The following is a 20,327-nucleotide window of genomic DNA, read 5'->3' as shown; positions in this document are numbered from 1 at the left end:
TTTTTAGAGGCTCCATAAATCGTGTACCGTATTTTGACAAATGTGTGATCAGCCTTAAGCGCTGCATTTATTGCAGATTTTATGTCTAATACTAAGTTGCTCCTGATTCCAAAGAATGTTGAAAATGCCTGCTKTGTGTTTACATATCTTGACGTCATTTTARATAATCTCTGACGTAGCATTATTTAGTTCAGGTTTGATTAGTCCAGTTGTTAGCCGCTAGCWGCTAACAGCTCCACTRTTAGGTTACCATTAGCTTTACAACTTCCCACTGGAGAAGCTGCTGTCACCCTGTTTTCYTTTTTAGYATTTTAACTCAATTCAGTTTATTTATCACCAATTCATAACACGACATCTCAAGCTACTTAACAAAAAAGTCAATTCAGTCCAATCAAACATAGATTCTGATTGGTATCATCAAACACTGCGGTCAAGTTTATCATTCAGATTAGTTTAAAAAGTTTTCTATGGGGGGGGAAACCCAGCAGGTTGCATCGAGTCCTTGACTCCTCTGTGAACCCTCRAGCTCAGCTGACATTTAGYAAAAGCAGCAACAAGCATCTTTATTGAGTGTTCTCTGGGACTAGACGGGGAACTATTYGAGAAAAGCTGCTCGGTGCGAATAAACGAGCCGATTGGAATTCACGCCGCTCGGTCGTCGGTGATCTTCTCCGCCAAAGAGTCGAGAGGCTTTTGCGGGGCGCAGGGGGAAATGTTTTCGCCCATCTCTGGCACCAGAAGTGCGTGAAGAGCTGTGGATGTGAGCCAGCCTGCGGCAGATGGCAAATGCAGATTTTAGCGGTGCGATTGTGGGCTCGGAACAGAGATCCATGTGTTTTGGCAAGAGCAGGACCATGAACTCCTCATTCGGTGTTTCGTCAGGTTAAGCTCTGTGGCCTGTTGCGGCGGGCCATCGAAGCCTTCACACGTGAACACAGAACTAATTTGTCAGYGTATAGAACGCGTAAAAGGCATTAGTCTTGTAAAAATGCCACGGTGGAGCACAATGTGTCTCTCAACACAAGGGCTGTTTTCTGTCATCCCCTTGCTTTCAGCTCATTGACAGAACTCCACCACCCAGCCGAACCGATCAATCATTCGCAGCAGGTTCTTTTATTCTCGTATCGGGTTGCTCGTCGGGTTCAGCCCTCTTTTCTTCTGCAACTCGTCTGTGACCAACGAAATGAAAGCAATTAGTGCCTGTCTTTGCTACAGGCAAATCCAGCCTCATCTAATCTTCCTCAAGCATACATATGTATACCCAGAGGAGAAGAGAGGGCCAGCTGAAACGAGTTTAGACGGGAAAGAAGTCTGGAAACTTGAAAGATCTCTTTGTAAATATGGCCCAGTGGTTTCCCTTCCACACTATAATATGCCGCGCGTCTTGAGTTTGCCTGCTCAGTTGGTGAGACAAATTGAATCAACTCGACGTGTTTTGTCTCCCAGTCTAATGAGAAGTAGAGCTGACGCACTCAGAAACAAGTGGGAGATGGAAATGATCTATCCTTCCCGCGAAACAGTGCGTGTCCYCTGTAATATATTTTGACACTCGTCACAGAGGAACCTGAGTTGCTGAAAAATTGCGTCGCATCATCTTATTCTTGTGAAAGATGCGTCTTGTTTCCAGAGCAGCTACCTTTTAATTTTGTCGGCTTGTACATATCTTTGAATTTGAGTCTGTGTTTTACATTTTTACACAACAGGGATTTTGTTTTGTTGTCGTTCCCCCCCCCCCTCATTACCTTTTTCTGAACCTCAGATTTGCAGACTCCATCCGTGGGATGCTGAAGCTGATTCTGGTGCTGATGCTGGCAGGAGCCTCGTTGTCCTCGACGTGGTTTACGCTCACTTGTTTGAGCACAATTACCCACCTCCCTGTTACCTCAGGTAGGCCCGGGCTAACATCACCATCAGGGTGACTCTCAGATTTTTTTTCTTTCTTTTTTTTCCAGTCACTGAAGCTTAGTCACATTTTCCACCCTGTAGTCACTGTCTCATTGTGCGTGTTGGAGTACAAAGTCAAAATGATTAAAGGAAGTAGGTGTCACAAGCTGAGCTATCAATCAATTCACATCMGCGATAACAGCCTTTAGGGATGTTAGTGGATTTAGCTCCCCTTCCCTAAGCCATCTAATAAGCATATAATCATGTATTTCTAAACCACAGATTGTAATCACGATCGTCCATCTTCATTCTCCCAACCCCTGGATCCGCTCTCTCTCTCTCTGGCTCATGTCCTTTTATCCCAGACACTGGCAGCCTGATGCAGCCAGTTCTCATTTGTCTGGCATCGTACCTAAGAGGGTAGCGAGACATCGCGTTGTGACACCTAGCATGCTTTTCTGTCTTCACAAGGTCTTTACATTGACTATATTTAAATTTTCATTCATTTCTATAACCTGCACCCTTACACTAAACTTAACCATTACCAACACATGCTTAGCCTAACCTAAACTCAGTTCACACCTTAGTCTTAACCCATAACCTTAACTAAAACCATAAAAATCACAGGGAGGGCCACAGCACTAKGCTTTGGTACCAATAAGGACCATTGGTCTTCAGAAGGATAGTAAATATGCCAGAAATAGTTCTAAGAAGAATAGCTAAGAAAGTACACACACACACACAAGTTTCAGGGTTTCCTCTAGTGTATTATCAGCCTGGCGGGCCACCAGGTTTTACTCACTTCCCACCAGGCTAAGCTTTGCTTGACTTTATATGGGGGGTTTTTATACACCAGTTTTTAAACACAAAAACATGGTAGTGTTCCCTATAGYGCCCCYTACCACYGGGCTTAGCAGGTTTTCTGGAGGAAACCCTGAGTTTGTATTTCTACTCARATTAGAACTTTGTATTGACTTTCTTTCATTTTAGTAACTGCATTTATGCCTAACCCAGACATTTTCCCTGACCTTAACCAAAACTTAATTCACACCTTACCTCTAAACCTAACATCTGACACCGAATTAGGCCTTTTGGTCTGCAGAGGGTTAGTAAATATGCCAGAAATGGTCTGAAATGGAATAGCTAAACAAGTACACACACACACACACACACACAAAGAAGCTAATGCATTCTGTTGAAAAGGAAGTATCATATTTTACAACCAGAAAACATCCCATTCATCAACGTATAAAACATAAATTAATCACAATTGGGCATTTCACAGTTTTTCAAGCAGAAACATAAAAGGGATATTAAAACACATTTTTCTGACACAGAAKCATTTGTTCTCACACCCATCACTTATAGATGATGATGTGACATCTAGAACCACAGAGCATGGAAGCGTATTTGTAATCCAGAAATCACTTCTCTTTCAAAAGGAAATGAGGTAAACTGATTTATGGTTGACGGTTATAGAAATGCAGATGTAACACTGATCTAATAAAGTGAGTCAAGCAATTCAGATATCTCCAAATATTTTTTTTCTATAGTAACACTCCCCTGGTACATGTAGGCATGTAGCATGTCCATGTTGTACGCCTAGTATGCCATGCGAAAAGAAAAAAATATTCAGAGAGAATAAAAAGAGTGCACACTTATTTTCTCCAAAATTCACCAAAGTATATTGATTAGTTTTGTCGTRTTGGACCACTTAGGAGGATTGAATTACCCCATTTACCAAAAGCAATATTTCTGTTGGAAACATTATTTCCCCAACTGTTAGAAAAAAATGGAAAGTTAACTTTAAGGGAAGCAACGACTCGAGGCTAAAAGACAAGGGCACAGCAGTTCATGTCTTATCAGCATCAGTATTGTTTGCAAGCATTTCTGGTTAGAAAATGTGTTGTTTCAATGTGGTTTTTACATTTTGTGTGTCGGTACTAAACATCACCTATGTATAAATCAGCAGACAATAAATTAATGATGGACCCGCCCAATAGGCCACGTTTGAGGCTAACACCACACTGTTCCCTACTTAGCAACTTTGTTGCTGTATAGTTGGTGACTTTTCAGACAGAAAAAATTGATATTGGCCAAAATTTGTAATCGGCAGGTAAAGCTTTTTTAAAAATCAGTGATTGTCCAGAAAAATGTAATTGGTGCACCTCTACTGATTATTAAATGGACCAACTAAATATTTAAATAACACAAAAATACAGTCGGGTTGTGACTCAAAACCTACTTACCAACATAGAAACCCATTCCAATGATTGGTTAACACAGAATCCACAATTAAAACATGAACGATTTTGTTCAGTGGGTGGAAAACGGGATTATCTATAGAAATATTACATATGCTAAGATGGAACACAAGGTATTCTTTCTCAGCATGTGCTAGATGCAACCCAAACACCTTTTTGTTACAGGGTGACAGTTCACTTACTGAGAAGGCAGTGAATGGAAACAGGTCTTTCATGTAACAGACATTTATAGATCCGTGGCTCTAAATTCTGGTCTTGTTCTCCATTTTTTACATTTTCCGCCAGCTTACAATATTCAAAGCGTTCCTCAGAGATGATTAGTTATCGTCTTCCTTCAAAGGGTCTCCTCCTACCTTTTGGGAACCGGTGTACAGAAAACACATCTCCTTTTGAAGGCAGCCTCTTGGGGGCGAGGATTCCCAGTAGCAGACCTGTTCTCGGGAATRTGATGGTCCTCAGAGGAGCTGCRATAAAAGGAACACGCAGACAAATGGGACAGTCATTTCCACCGTTTCCCTGAGATTCGGAAGAAAGTGGGAACTGTGACGCYCCAGAAGGGCTGAGTTTGTTTCTTTTTACACATTGGCGTCACCTCGGACCGAATCGGTAGATGTCGAATTGAAAGCCCGCCCGCCCACAATGCCAGCAAATTTTGAAAATGCTGAATGTAGTTCCTGTAAGCTGGTTTTGCTCATTCGCACCGTGCACAAGGAGCAAATGAGACAAGCTGTTAACCAAGTGAACACCTGTGCATTTTGGCAAAATAATAAGAAATTTCATTTTAATGTACTGTAGGATCCGTGATACGAGCTGCATCTTAATGCGGCGTGCGCAGGCGAACTAAAACCAGTGATATATTGCAAGATAAATTGAAACCGAATTGGTCGGCCAAGGCAATCAACATGTTTTTTTGTTGCACGACATGCCAGACTGGTACAAACAATCCCCCCCCATGATGGAGAGTAAGAAATAGGACAGGACACATCGCACCTCACTCAACTTTTCTTAAAGGTAGATGCAACAATTATGAGTCCAGAGCTAATATATTCATCAATGAATATTTTCCCCAAAGTTAAAGATGAATTATTTAAAGATTTAAGTGAGAAAGAAGAAACCGAAAACACAATTTGGTGGAAAAACAAATTGCGTTTTATGCTCGCATGTTCTATTAGCTCGTGCACCTTCTGCCTCCAACCAATTAKTTCTGAGACAGCACTCATGAAAGAGAAACATCATAATTATGAAGTTGAGCCGGAAAAACACATTTCGAGTGACAAACTAATCATGTCGCGCCGAGGAACGGGGGCAAAGGCACGCTGGAATTGGGTTTGAGAAAGAAAGCCATTTACTGTGAAAACACCTACAGTACTTTGGTTTCCTGTTAAATTGCCACCTGGAGGCCTCACTTACTAAATGGACCGTCGTSTCGTGGTGAAGGTCCATCATAAATCTGGTGCTGGTAAAAAATGGTGGAGCAAGAAGCCCTCAAAGGTTGAATATCTCACTCCTGTTCCACAAACTGCATCCTCGTATCTTTCTTTCTAAAAGAATTGCTCAGGTTTATTTTACATATATATTTAAAATATTTATATATATTCTTTTGATTTATTTGGTTTGTTTTGTCTCTCCACAGCCATCCTCTACACTTCCTGCATCCTGGTTGGCATATTCGTCAACAGCAGCGTGCCGATATTCTTCGAACTCTTCATTGAGACGGTGTACCCGGTCCCTGAAGGCGTCACCTGTGGTGTCGTCACCTTCCTGGGGAACCTGGCTACTGGACTTCTTCTCTTCTTCCTCACCTTTTACCCGACAAGTAAGACCAAACGGCTGAAATTACCTGTAAAAAGGTCAAATCTGCGTAGCATATTTCAGCAACAAAGTGATTTACACGGTTAAAAACCCAACACAATCACAAAATGTGAAGCAAGGAATAAACGTTGCATCTTGTCAGATGCCATCATCAAAAAAAAAAAATAATAAATACACATCAATTATATTAATCAATGTTTCTGAACAGGAGGGAGTTTTAGCCTTGATTTAACGGAAGTCAACGTTTTGGTTGTTTTGTAGTTTTCTGGAAGTTTGTTCCAGATTTTTGGAGCATGAAAACTGAATGCTGCTTTTCCATGTTTTGGTTCTGGTGCTGCAGAGTAAAATATAACCAGAAGACYTTAGAACTTTAATCAGCAGAAACTTTGAGGTATACGCACATTAACTTAATTTCATTTTTTTTGACTGTTCAGTGTATTTCATTGCAACTATTATGTTTTGCATTATTTGCATAGTTTATTATAAATTTTCTTTCTTTTATTTATTCATGTTAAGGATTAGAGTTTTACATTTTCGTTMAGGTTAATTAATTGCAGAAAACTTAAAGCATTTAATCTCATTTTATTTCACCAAAAGCAGAGCCTTGGTGGTTGCCTCGGGGAYGGGGATCATCTGCAGCCTTACTCACATAAAACATACTTATATGTAAATGGACTCCTGTTTAAATGGGTAAATATTAGACATTGTGGTGCACCTGGAAGGAAAYTTTGTTTCTAGGACAAGCTAACCTGCTGAAGGATACAAAAGCTTTGTTGCATTTCCCTCCTTTTGTGTCTCTGAGCTGGCTGTCGAAGTCGGTTWAGGTAACAATTTGGGCAGGGATGGCACAGCTTGTCATCTGCATTCCTTCTGTCTTCCAGGCAAGAAAAACTAAAATTCACTCGGCTGCTGTTGCTGTGTGAATACAGGTGCAAACTCAGAGGCATATTGTTATTTGGGATGCTTGATTTTTTTTTTTCCCCTCCATATTTCCTTGCTTAAAGATCCTAGAATCAGATTTACCTTTGATAAATCACCCGTGATGTTCGATCAGAGGCTGTACCGTCGGTGCGGCTTCACGTGTTGAACAGCAGCGCGAAGGGTTGAAATGTTGTGCGGATTTATCTTTTGCCGCAACGGAAAGCGTTGAGGGACGACTTAATCAGAGTGAAAGCGGTTTTGAAATCTGTGATCCACAAGATGGGTGATGTTTTCTGATTTATTAGAAATGACCACACKCCAGCTCGAGGATGAATCACGGAGGAGACAGAAATACATCAGGTGAGCATTGATCTACTGCAGCCTGACACGAGAGCTGGACTTATAAAGTATACATGATGCATCCCCTGCTCGGTATTTCTCTCTACATCTCTGAATGATTGACTACACGGTGTGGCTGAATGCAGGCACATCTAAGTATGTTGTGTGCATAGAAGTGTGTGTGTGTGTATGCGTGTGTGTGCGACGGGGTAGCTCAGGGATGTCTGAGATAGATCTCTACAATCAGTGTGTCAGGAATTGAAAAGATCAGGCACATTAGAAGGAGGCTTTAGTTTCTCCCTTTTCTGCACTTGCAACCTTGAAGTTGATGAATAGATAATGATGCACCCAAGGTTTCTTGTTAGAGACTTCTCCTTGCTTCAGGCACAGTAAAGGGAGCGTGGAGACGGCTGCCACGGTGGTGGATTGCTGGCCTCTTACTCGGAGAGCGTCTCTGACAGTCTGCTCATCTTGTCTCAGCCGTCACTGTGTGCTGCTCAGGGCTGTAAATTGATCCGATCCTGAGATTTGTGTGTATTTTAKCATTACGTTTCCCCCTCTTGTTCTTATTCTTCACCACAATATGAATCCAAAAATAATAAATCAAATCTTTTGTCTGTTGCTCTCCACAATGTGTAAAAATTTCCTGCTTAGCTCTTAAAAAATATTAATTAAGACATGCAATTTTTTAATTTAAAATTTCTTCAATTTGATATAAGAAAGTTATGGTCAACCCTGACCACCTCCTCTCCATGAGACTGTCATTGCAAAAACAGAGACTTCTTCAAATTGGYTGTAATACATATTGTTGTATTTCAGCAACAACTCTTTAATTAAATGAGTTGCGACACAATTTAATTTCCCTTTGGGATCGATGAAGTGTTTTTGAATTGAATTAGTGACCAGCTGGTGGACGACTCAAAGATCTGATTCTCTTTTCTGATTAGAGATCGCAGCATCTATGATGTTACTAAATGAGGAAGATTTATAGTTTTTACAATTTTCAGCATTCAGTTTAATCTAATAATTTATTAAGATGCACAATTTGCACTCTGACCTTTGACACTGTCAACTCATTCAGAGGAAAGGCTTCTGCTTTATACTCTAAACTGCTATGTATATATTTATTGGGTGTAACATTTGGATTACATTTTTAAGGAAAGGCGATCTAATTTGTATATTAAGTTTCAGCACCAGGTCAATTCAAAGTGTTTTATGAGATTAAAATGAAAACACAAGCAACAAGCAAGCAAAGCATTACATTGCAGTGGGAGAATAAAGAAAGGTGAAAAAAACAGACTTCAATTTATGATGTTGCAGTTGTTATTAATCAAAGGCAAATGGGTTTTCAGCCCTGATTTAAAGGATTTTCCACCATGTTTCATAAAAGTCAGTCTGAAAGACGTCAAAGCGGTTGGTCATTGTTAGGAAACTATTTAACTGCTGAAACATCTTTTTCAGTCACTTTGCTGATGAATAGGAAGCTGAATGTCGGCCTGAAAGTCTGCAGCAGCCAATTGTCCAGATAACAGCTGTTTTTAAGGCCTGAGGGAAAACGCCTGATGACTGTCTGAATCAGATCAGACGCAATGACTGGCAGAACCTCCTCGAAGCTTSGCTGATGCACAACGTCACGGTTGAGTTTGTAGAACTGTGTCGTTTTCTCCAGATTGTTGCTGGTTCAGCACGACGTTGGTACCGACGTACGACTCGACCCTCTTATTTTCAGGAGAATATTTCTTCTCGAAATGTTTCAGAATATTTCAAAGAGCCGCTGACCCTGAGTGTCTGGAACGATCACAGGGTTCGTTGCCATCCTAAACGGCGGGAAATGTAGAACTTCCCATTTCCGAGGCATTGATAAATGCAGCCACTCACAGCAGGCTGCTGCTGTGAGGGGCATTTATCACTGCTGGGGTGACAGCCTCAGGGTGATGACAAGTGTTGAGTAAACACCGCAGGCAGTGTTCGCCTTAATAGCCAAAGGAAATCTGTTTGTGTGTCCTCCAGTCTCGGGTTAGAGGAGTCTCCAGGATGGGTTGAGGTAAAACGTCAGAGCAGACGGACGTTTGGATAGTAATCCACACCTGATTTCTTCACAAAATGTCACAAAATATGACCGTGAGCATCACTGTTACTTCACTTCTTTTTGTTTCAAGGCTCTAATCATTGGGACGTTTCATTATTTACATGACTTTTCATCAAAACAATAAGTGCATGTCTAGGTCTTTGAGGTTCCAACATCTGAATTGCCAGCAGCTCAAGTAAAGGTTTATAATATGAATATAAAATAATTATTTAAAAACATCTAGACAGCTTCTTTTCTGTGGCAATCATGTAACTCCTGGCACAGACAAAAAGGAGATTGACTTAAAGAAGCAGGTTTTTATGTCCTGAACTCAAGACTCACTGTAACAAAATGTAAGGGTTGCCTCTTCGTTTAAATACTGGCAGCAGACGTAATGACTTCAGACACTTTAGTACCGACAAAATATTTTCTTCTTGTGTCTTAAAGACATATCACTGGTCAGACTAAATTATAAAGTCAGCAACATTCCGTTTGTTTATTCTTTGGCCTCTAAAACATGTTGTGATGCTACAGGCATCAAATTTCAAGGTTTCTTGATGACTTTTTTTTTTTCTGTGTTTTTGATGCTCTTCTATTAATGTCGGATTTTGGCAGCTAAAACTTTTCCTCTCAGTGGATTTTCCCACCTGAGCGGTGGATCTTTCTTCTTTGATGCTTTCTAACAAACCCCTGAGGCATTTTCAGAACATCTGTGTTTACATAGAGATTCAATCACACACAATTGGACTCTATTTACTAATTAAGTGACTTTTAAAGCAATTGGTTTCACTTTGTCTTTGTTACGTAAAATCTCATCGTGATTCATTGAGCTTGGTGGTTGTAACGTGACGGCCTAATGATCCAAACAGCTTGTATTGGGGTTTTATGCGACTTTGCAGCGCATTTTCTGTCCTAGTCTCATATTTCCATTCTTATAAGACGCATTCTGCTTTCAATTATACATGCTTTTGTTGTCCAACTTTATATCGCCTCGTGACAAATGATTGAATCCGGTTTCGTCTTTAAAACAACATTCTGTCTCTCCGCAAGTGATCACTCGTGCAAAAGAAAATTGGATTATCAAAATTCGCTCTGGAAGTATTCTAGTGCGCGGTCTCATTAATATGATTTTATCCTCGCTGTGGTCTCATAATGGATGAGGCAAATAAGATTCAGACTTTGAATCGAATCAGTTCTGCATCAGCGTCATCATTTCAAAAACCCGGTAACCTCTCGCTATTGAAAACTTAGCAAAACAGACATTTAAAGAGAAAATAAAATAAAAAAAATCCCCTTCTATTTCCACTTTAAAGTTTTCCCTCTGGCTGCCCTCTCCCTCGGTAAATGGTCAGAATTACGGCGCTGGGAGCAGGGAGGCTGTTATGACTTTACCCTCTTGTTCGTTGTGATATCTGGTCGTGGATCAGTGAGCTTTGATAACTTTCAACTTTATTCTGTTTTGAATATTTTAAAAATTTCCTGAACCACGTGACTTTTGAACATGAGTGCAGCCCCGCTGAGGCGACATGTACATATTGTTGCTCTCTTCGACTTCGTCTGCAGAGTGTTTGTGTGACTGATCACGGAGCATACAAAGCAGTGGAGGGGCATCGTAGAACCAAACCTGCATGTGAAGGGGGAGGAAGATGAGGTGAAACCTGAAGGGTGGTGTTGAGTTTTTCCCCACAGAGCGGTGCGTCGTCAGACCTCCTACATGTTGGGGGTTTAGCGCATATTATTCAGCTCTGAGGAATAATTGCTACACTTCTTTAGTCCCAAGACCAATTCTTTTTTGGTTTCTGCTAAAGTTTGCATTCAGCTCTGAAATGAAATCGTCTTCAAAGCTCCCCTAAACACCGTGGAGGTCCTTAGGCATGGACTCAGACATTACCTGATGCTTTTCTCATAAAGAAGCTGTAATGTAGCATTCAGGAAGACCTCCTACACTCATCTAAATGCATCATCGGAAAGTCAGCTGAAGTGTCAAATTGAATTACTGAATAAAATGTATGTTTTTGTGATCCAATTTATTTTCATACACTTGTAAGATGAAGTTATTCTTTGAGTGATCTAATCCATCTCATGGTGTGATCCCCCCTCTCCCCTCTGTTTCCCTTCCCATGCTTTCGTACAAAAGGCCAATGCCATAAAGAAGTGAGCATCATTAATCACATCCCCACTCTGACCTCAATTAAGGCTCATAAAAGCCATAAGATGGCCGCCGACGCCCGTTCCTGCGCCGATCGGAGGCACCGTTCTGCTGACACTGGCAGCGGATATAATAGGCTGTTAATATGAGGGACTGTCGCCGCTCACACAGCTGTCCTCTGATCGCAATGCTACACGGTAAAACCATTTCCTGAAAACGATGTTCTTGCTTCTCGTCACATGACTGACAGGTCGCCAAGTAAGATATAATTGCATATACTATCAGCTTATTTATTCACTTACTTTGTAAAATACCACTTTTAGCCAAACTTCATTTACTTAAAACAGAAAATGGACAATTATTCCGACTTCTCCTATAAAAACAACAGCAGATTGGCCATTACAGTTACAGCTGTGTTCACCAATTAAATCGATACTTGGATTTTACAGCATTTTACAAAGACTTGGATAACAATCTTCAATAATTGCCCTTTGTAACCCTTGATCTGACAGTTTCCATTGCTACAAACCAGCATTGCAAATCAGTGTCATTAAAAAGCAAAAATTGGTAGTTGAAAACACTTTATGTGGCCCAGGTCATTTCGTTTTATCATCTAATGGTCATTACTAAACTTTCACCGTCTTCTCCAGATGGATTAGTTTGTTTTTATTTTGTCCTTATAGGGTATCTGTTTACCTGCCTGTCGTCTCGTCTTTATATTAAACAATCAGTGTTTCTGTCCATCTCATCCTGCTTGTTGTGAAATTTAGTCTCCAGAAATGACTACAAAATGTAACTCCAGTCTGCCCTGCTTGAATCCCTATTTCAAATCTAGCATAATACAAACCATGTTAACTTTGTTTTTATGCTGGTCATGGAGGAATGCCAGAGATGTGAGGTTCAGCTGGGGTTCATGTATTTATGTAGAGATTTTTAGACTTTCATGAGGTTTCAATCTCTCCTGGTGCTAATGTCTGTGATTAGTTCCTTTGTTGTCTCTTTCCTTACTAAATGAGCCGTCGTTGACTTAATGAAATTGTTCAGAATAAGAATGATTGTCACTTTGTCTTTAAGTCCCGTTCGCTCTCCTCCCCTCTTCCGTTTGTTTGGTATTCCAGCTGAGTTTCTTCCAGACTTTCTGACAACTCTGTCCTTAGAAATCAGAGATCTCGTAAATCTTTCAGCGTCGCATTAGCATTCCTTTAATGCCGATGCGTACCCTCCCCCCCCCCGACAAACACGCATACACGCCGAGTTTCTCCAACTTCAGACGGATGAGCCTCAGACAAGAAAGGGAGAGAGTTTGAGACGGAGAATGCCTGTCAGATAAATACACTCCATTAACCTACCTCCATGCCCGGTCTCCTGCTGTCCAACTCGCACAGTCCTGATTAATGAGGCCGCTTCTGGAGTCTTGACTTCTCTCAGCAGACACCTACATCCCAATCCCTCAACCCCTCTCCTCTTAAACCACACGCCTTTCATCTTCGCTCAGCCAACCCGACGTCCGTTTTTTTTCTTAGTAAAAACAGGAGCATCAAGTGTGCGAGATTGTAAGCGTTACAGGTGAAGCTAGTCATTTCCAACCAACCAGGATTCAAAGTGGAGACCACACATCTGTGTGCTCTTAGGCACGGAGACAGCACTGTGTAACTTAGACTGTAGTTGAAAAAAATAGTGTAATCTTGATTAAGACTTGTAAAGAGCGACTCTTGACATGTGCCTGGTTCACACGGCGAGATTTTAAAATCGTCAGCCGGCTTTCCAAACACACACATAATGGAAAAAAAAAACTTAGGGATGACAGGTTTGGTGGTACAGTGTGGAGTGACACACCACAAACAAACCGATTTCACTCACTAACATTGTGATTCCAGAAGAATCAACACACACGGCCATCTAGGAAGAAGCAATGACAATAGTTTGAACTACATCTAACAGAGATAAAATGATACAAAGACATCTTCAATGTCCGCCGGGCGTTCTGGTGGGCCCTAGCAGTTGTTTTGTTTTCTGTGTGTATTTTGAATTCCCCTCAGTGTTTCTGTCACCTCGCTTCCTGATTGGCTAAACGACACATTCAACAAGCTGTGCTCTAATTTCTCGTTAGAACCGGGCATTAGAGTCCAGGTCTGGAACTCAAGAAGAAGAGTTGTTATCTGTTCTTATCCTAGCTGAAAATAAGTCTGTAAGTCTGGATCAGTTTGCTTGTAACTTGTAGTCATAGCAACCTCATTAATAGGGCAGTATGGGACCAATGGGGTTGTTGGTCATGAGTTCCTGGTCCAACTCATTGTTCTGTTGTTCTTTGGGTTGATGCCACTTATCGTAGCATGTGAGTAGCCCACGTTTCAAGGTGTGAATTGTTGTGCAGACGAGAAGATCTTTCTAGAACGGTAGGTGCTAGAAAGATCAAATCTGAGGCCACCTGTGTTGGGTTTTTACACTCTAGAACCCCCACTCTGCCTTGCGATCTTCATGAGTGCTGTAGGTGAATTACTGAGGCATGACGCTCTTCTGCGTTGGGACGGTGCTTTTGTCCAGCTGCTTTTTAGTTTCTCCACTGTCTAAACATTCCTCACTGCCCAGGACCGCATGCATCACATCACTGAGCTTGTGTTTGGGAGTTTTATCCGTCAGGGAAACCAGTCTGTGTGTTTAAAATACGCTCCGCCTGAAATGTAGCCTTCTGAGTCTCTTGGACATTTCATCCACATTTGGAATGACAATGTTTTTCCAGCTGTATTTTCATCCTCCTTTGAGCTGGGCAGAGTGTTTTTTGTTGTTTTTATTAGGTTTTTTGTTGTTTTTATTAATCTTGGATCATTTTATAAAACCAGTTGGGGTATCTACTGCTGTCAGATACTGGGTACCTTAACGGGCTTCTCATCGACCTTAACATCCCTGTTAATGTGACCAACTTATAAGCCTGAAGCTCCCAGCTTATCTTCAGAACTGAAGAAACCTTTAGATTCGAATGTCTTCAGGAAACGAACACAAGTTCAGTTACGTTCTATTTAAGTACTTAAGAAGCCTGAGAATCTATCCTTGTGCTTGTATTCATAGCAATTACATTAGCCTAACATCTTATTCTCTCACTTCTGACCTTGCATCATTGACGCTGCCTGTGTTTCCATTGCGCATTTTGGCAATTCGAAAATATATCTGCTTAATGGAAGCAACAATTGTGTTGTCATTTTTCAACAAAGCGTTTTGGCCCCAGAATGAAGTGAGTATTTTTGGCTGAATCAAAATTGGTTTATTTTGCAAAACTGTAATGGAATCTTTCTTTTTTTTTTTTTTTGCGTCATGAGTCACATGATCAACAACCGGGTGTTGCCACTGATGCAAACCACAAAGAAGACAACGACAGGAAGTAGTTGGAGGATGATGGCGCAGCATTCTTTTTAACAATTTATCGCATAAACAAACTGATTCACATCTGACTTTAATTAGGTTTCTCATTTCATGGAAACATCGCAATTGCAAATTGTGTGTTCCTCGACATTAGTGGAATATTTTATGCACATTTGTAATGAAAATTCAGCTACTGACATTTACATTTTCTTTAAAAGTAAAACTACCCCCTCTTTGATTAATTCAGAAGTTTGAATTGTGTTAATGTTCCACATAGATTTTTTATTTTTATTTTTTTTACTTTCTAGAGTAACTGTATCTTTTTGTTTTCAAATTAATTACTGACAGTATCTTACATGCTGATTTGAATGTGCAAAAAATAAATAAAGCTGGTAAGACTTTGTGTTAAATTTGGAAAGGAATGTTTGAATGAATAAACTTCTGCAGTTCTATATTGCAGGTAGACTCTGGATGGCTTGCATTTGATAAGAGAGTGTTAATTATCTTCACTTGAAATTTGACTCCGATTTGGAAAAATGAACGTTTCTTTACACACCGATCGTCTGAGGTGATTGACGCTCGTATGAATAGCCGCTTGCACTAGAAGCAGAGCTGCTGTGGGACACAGTCCTGGCTTGTGTCCCAGACCCCCCACTGTTTGTTTTGACCTGATTTTTCTATATTTAGTTTGGCCTGCTCTCCGGAGCAAAGCTCCACTGGCTGAGATTCCCTCTCCAAACAGGTCGAGTTTAACAGACTTGGTGCTTTTAAAGAGAAAATACCATCTGACGGATGTCTATGTTTTATGTGTTTTAAACGGTCTTGGCATCATTAATTTTGATGAAGAGAAGCGCGTCTCTTAGAGGTGTTATGGTAACGTAAAATTAGGGGTTTGATGGTGGTGTGAGCTTCCCAACCTGTCCAACAAATTCAGCATTAACGAAGACGGCCAGAGCAACTCCCCTGTGCCTAATGGAGCCTGAACAAACAAAACGGCTCCTTCTACACAACATTTAGGTTCAAGTGTAGGTCAGTGGTAGCAGGGAACACCGTCAATACCATTGAATTATTCAGAATGATTGTAAAAAAGCAGCACAAGCTCATATTTACTTAATGGTACGTCAGAAATTCTCATTGATTATATGTTAGGCCTGTGCATAAATCACTTTGCATCTGACCGACTCATTTGGGTTCAATATATATGTTGATGACTCTTTCTAAAGGTGCATATATCAATATATTGTGGTGCATTGCTCAGGATTTATGTATGGCTTAACTTGGGCATCGTTTTACTTGTGGCGCGTTGGTAGGCTGCGTCTGCAGACTTGCAGCTCATACGGAAACGATTCACAGAGCTTCACTTCGTCCACATTTTGTGATGTTGCAGCTTTGTTTGAAAATTACAGCTGCTAAATGAAATGATAAACCAGGAGTCTGCAACCTTAACGACCCAAAGAGTTGTTGGAGACCCTCGCTCTAAAGTTGTTTAAAAAAACCTCGTGTCTACTAAACTTTTATCTTCTCTCCTGTTTTATTTGTCTCCCACAGACTTGTCGTGGCTGAACTGGTGCGTAACCGGCTCGTGTGTCTTCAGCCTTGTCCTCGTCCTCTTCTTCAGGGAGTCCTACGATCGTCTCTACCTGGACGTCTTTGTCTCTGTGTGACGCTTACGAGGAAGAAGAAAAAAAAAAGACTTAAGAAAATCGAGGCTATTTAAACACTTGCTCTTGCACAGAAAAGAGGAGAAAAGGGACACGGAGAGCAAGTCGGGAAGCTCTACGCTCTTTGTGAGATGTACAATTTTAGGACGTAAATGTATATATGTATTCCTGTAAAGCCGCGGTGAGGGTGATGCACGTTTCCGCCGTAGAGAGGCGTCAATGTTTACACCTTAGAAGTAGCTAGCTCGAGGTTTGATGATGGTTCGACTTGTTTTTAACGGTTTCCTCTGTTTGTCCGTGAATGAATTGAGGCGGATCCACCTGAACGAACAGTYTGCCCCGTCGCAGATAGTTTGGAAGCTTCTAGAGAAGCGACTTTACAACTCACTCGCCTCATCTCAAAAGTAACCGGAAAACTCTCCTCGAAGTTTACAAAAGGGACGTCAGACAGAGTCCAGCTCAACGCCAAGCGACTTTCATGCACATTGAAGTAAGGACTAGTCCCTGCAGGAATTAAAACTGGGACCTCCCCGTGTTTTAGTGCCGGCCATGACTCACCGGGAGGCTTAACTGACCCTGCAGCGTGAAGCGACCTGTGATATTGCCTGTCAGCGAAAGGCGAGCCACTTGAATTGTGTTTTATAGCCCTCTCAAAATGAATATTATGCAAAAAAAAAAAAAAAAAGATGCTGTCAGATCGACAACTGGACGCCAGCCAAAGACGCGGCCTTGCGACCGGACTCACTGGAGGGTTTTCTTTTCAGTTCTTCAGCCCACTTACGACTAATCATGTCCATAATTTTAACGTAACTTTAATTTGTTTTGTACAGCTGCCTTTTTTTTTTTTTTTTTTTAATCATTCACTTTTCTTTCTAAGCGGTGTGCCAGTATTTATTAAAACAAAAAAAAAGCCTCAACACTAACAAGACCACACCCAGAAATAAGAAGTTTGATGACAGACCTTTTATTTGTATGTAAACAAGCGTATGAACAATTTGTTTTGTTCAAAGCACCAGCAGCGTCCTTTGCAACCGACTTAAAAAAAAACTAAACAAAAAAAAAAAAAACAAAGTAGTCCATCTCATGGATTTGCCGCCTGATAGAATTAGGTTTTGTCTAACATGCTTATTTTCTGGTGTGTTTTTTTTTTCTTCCAGAAACTGTAGGAAGTATTTTTTTATGTTTTCCCTCTGGAGATAAAGAAGGCTGCGTAATTTGTCCCTGGTGCTGTTTTTTCCTCTCTCGCCTTGTAAAGAAAAGATTCTCTTTCACCTGCAGATGTGTTGCCTTAATTATCCAGTGCAGTGCATTCAACCCCCTCCTTCTGTCCACACTGTGAATATTTTACCTCTGGATTATGTCAAAGGTCATTTTCTGTTTTGTTGTTGTTGTTTTTTTACACTATGTAGCGTCCTGGGATTTGGTTATTCCTTTGAGTTCCTTTGGGGTAAAACAAACACGACTGTCACAAATGTTCAGCACCTTATTAAAGTGATGATTTTACAAATTACAGCACACATTTTTGTCTATTATTGTGGTTTTGCCTTTGTTCTAATCTGAACCCCAGGTTGCAATGCCTCGCTAAAGCAWTACAATCTTAACTATTTTATGTGATAGATTTACACAAAGTGGTGCATGATTGTGGTTAAAAAATAAAAATATTTWAAAAAAGTATAAATCTGTAAGGTTATCAAATAATGTTCCAAGAGTTACGTGCAATCTATTTTCCAAACATGGAAAACGTCTGGAACAACAGTGCATTAAAGTTTTGTTTATAAAAACAGCTTATTAACTCTGGAGGAGTTGAAGGGATCCGCAACTCGGGTGGACAACTGCTGTCAGAAYAGCAATTAATCTGAGCTTCGACGAAGAATGAGAAGGAGGAAAAAGCCATAAGAAATCCCATTAAGTTTGGYACAAATTGTGTAACGACACAGAAAACGACGACTGTTCAACTAAGAGTCAAAAGTTCTTGGCTTACATGGAAAACATTAACCTGAACATGGTAGTCGAGCACAAGCCTATTCCTTTTTGTGGTCAATTACARGTTTGTAAATTATTTTGTTTGTTATTTTGTTTTCTGTGTGTAATGTTGGTAATTTACCAAAATAAATTGAAACTGAACTAAACTGGACGGACATGTCGCCTCCACGTGAAAACATTAGTGCCGGTGTYATGATGTGGTGAAGACYTTCTCYACAGGTGAAGTCRTGGAAAGTCGTCCGCTAACAATCGGCAAAACAATTTAAACTGAGAGGAAAGTCGACCTTTTCACCAGRACAACACAACTGAACATTGAACCAGTTCTATGTAGAAGGTTGCAGGAACTGGGTACCACAACTGTCGGTGAATAGTTAAAATCCACATCTTTGCCTAAAACTGCCTGTTTTAATAGTTGAAATGCCAAATATACTTTTTTTATACCTCAATACTCACAGTGGAAACCGAACCTAGCGTCCACAATTCAGCATCCTTATGTTCGTTCTTGAGGAAAACAGTCAATCAGCGTCAACATGTCATCCATTTTCCTTTGTAAATGACACAAAAGCATTCCAGCCACAAGCTGTAGTTTCATCTTGAATATTTTAGAAATATTTGTACAGAAAAACTCAGGTGAATTTTCCGTAAAGAATTTGTAGTTGCATTTCACAGAAAAATCTGTGAATACTGAACTGCGAATAGGCGAGGCTCCATTTGGCATAGATTAAAACTTATTTATGAGGGGGTTTTGCTGCAAAAATTAGATATACAGCTTAGCTTAAAGGTACCTATACCTGCAATGACAGCTAATAATTTCACATGATAGACTCGGGTGGTTAAATACAAATGCCTGCCATACTCTTTCAGTTACTCAACTTTACMAGGTCTACTTCCTTTGTGTTGGTCGCTCACATTAAATCGTATTTAAACTGCCATTTGTGTTTTCTACTGTGACGAAACGTAAAAGTTGGAGCGGTTCGAATGCACTGTGTAATCTTCGACAGAATGGGARGAAATGTACATRCTGTCCTATTTCTATTTGCGCCCGTCGTGCTTTTTCTGACTTCTCGTTGAAGTTTCCCCCATTATTATCAGCCAAAGCCCATTGTTTGCTCTCCACAGAACCACAGCTGAAGATTTTCTTTCATGCATCTCTCACCATTAATTCCTTTTCAGCTGAACGCCGAACGCATTTAAGAGTTTAGAAATTGCTTTTGCTCTGTTATGTTATTCATTATGTAATTTCCCTTTGTTGCTCTTTTTCTCCCCATTGTGCGCCGCTGCGGTTGAAATATTGCATTGAGCTGGAGATGCTTTTTTTTTTTTTGACGCTCTTTCGCATCCACGTCCGATTCACTGGAGTTAAATCAACCAATCAATTCCAGCTAATGGGTCACTTAGGAGCAGTTCCTCATAATACCCCTCCAAGCCCACGTCTGCTGAAGCTCCTAGGCTAATTTCGATTTAATACAGCATGTCATTGCTCCTCCATAAAGTTGCTGGCAATTTTGAAAGAAAATCGAAGGAACAGAGGCAGAAGTTTTTTTTTTTGTTTTCACTTTTTGGCATGGTTCAATCTATTCATCAGAGCCTGCCTGGCTGGAAAATGAGTGAGTTTTTTTTTTTTTCTGACCTCGACATCTAGTTCCTGTTTTCCATTAGAAATCTGATGACATCAGCATTTCTCGCTGAGGCTCGGCGGAGCTGCAGTGTCATCTGACTGCAGGAGCCGAGCCGATCTAACCATGACTGATGCTCCAGACCCTGAAGTTGGGAGGAGGAACTGGCTATGGACATTATTCTTTTATATATATATATAGATGTCTTTGTGGACTTACTGCTTTATTATTAAATCGAATATAATTTCAGATTTTGGTGTAATTTTCTTCCAG

General features: G+C 40.6%; 1 protein-coding gene across 1 annotated transcript in view; it reads left to right on the top strand.

Annotated features, from left to right (window-relative positions):
- The window catches only part of slc49a4 (solute carrier family 49 member 4), a 51,720-nt gene extending 33,753 nt beyond the window's left edge, over nucleotides 1–17,967 (top strand). The window contains exons 7-9 of the mRNA XM_008432446.1: nucleotides 1,760–1,887; nucleotides 5,782–5,964; nucleotides 16,343–17,967. Of these exons, the coding sequence (XP_008430668.1) occupies nucleotides 1,760–1,887; nucleotides 5,782–5,964; nucleotides 16,343–16,458 (427 nt within the window). The 3' untranslated portion in view covers nucleotides 16,459–17,967. The remainder of the gene's footprint in view (nucleotides 1–1,759; nucleotides 1,888–5,781; nucleotides 5,965–16,342) is intronic.
- Nucleotides 17,968–20,327: the final 2,360 nt, after the last annotated feature.

Source organism: Poecilia reticulata, linkage group LG2 (assembly GCF_000633615.1).
Source record: "Poecilia reticulata strain Guanapo linkage group LG2, Guppy_female_1.0+MT, whole genome shotgun sequence".
NCBI lineage: Eukaryota > Metazoa > Chordata > Actinopteri > Cyprinodontiformes > Poeciliidae > Poecilia > Poecilia reticulata.
This window is presented reverse-complemented; position numbering and strand designations above follow the sequence as displayed.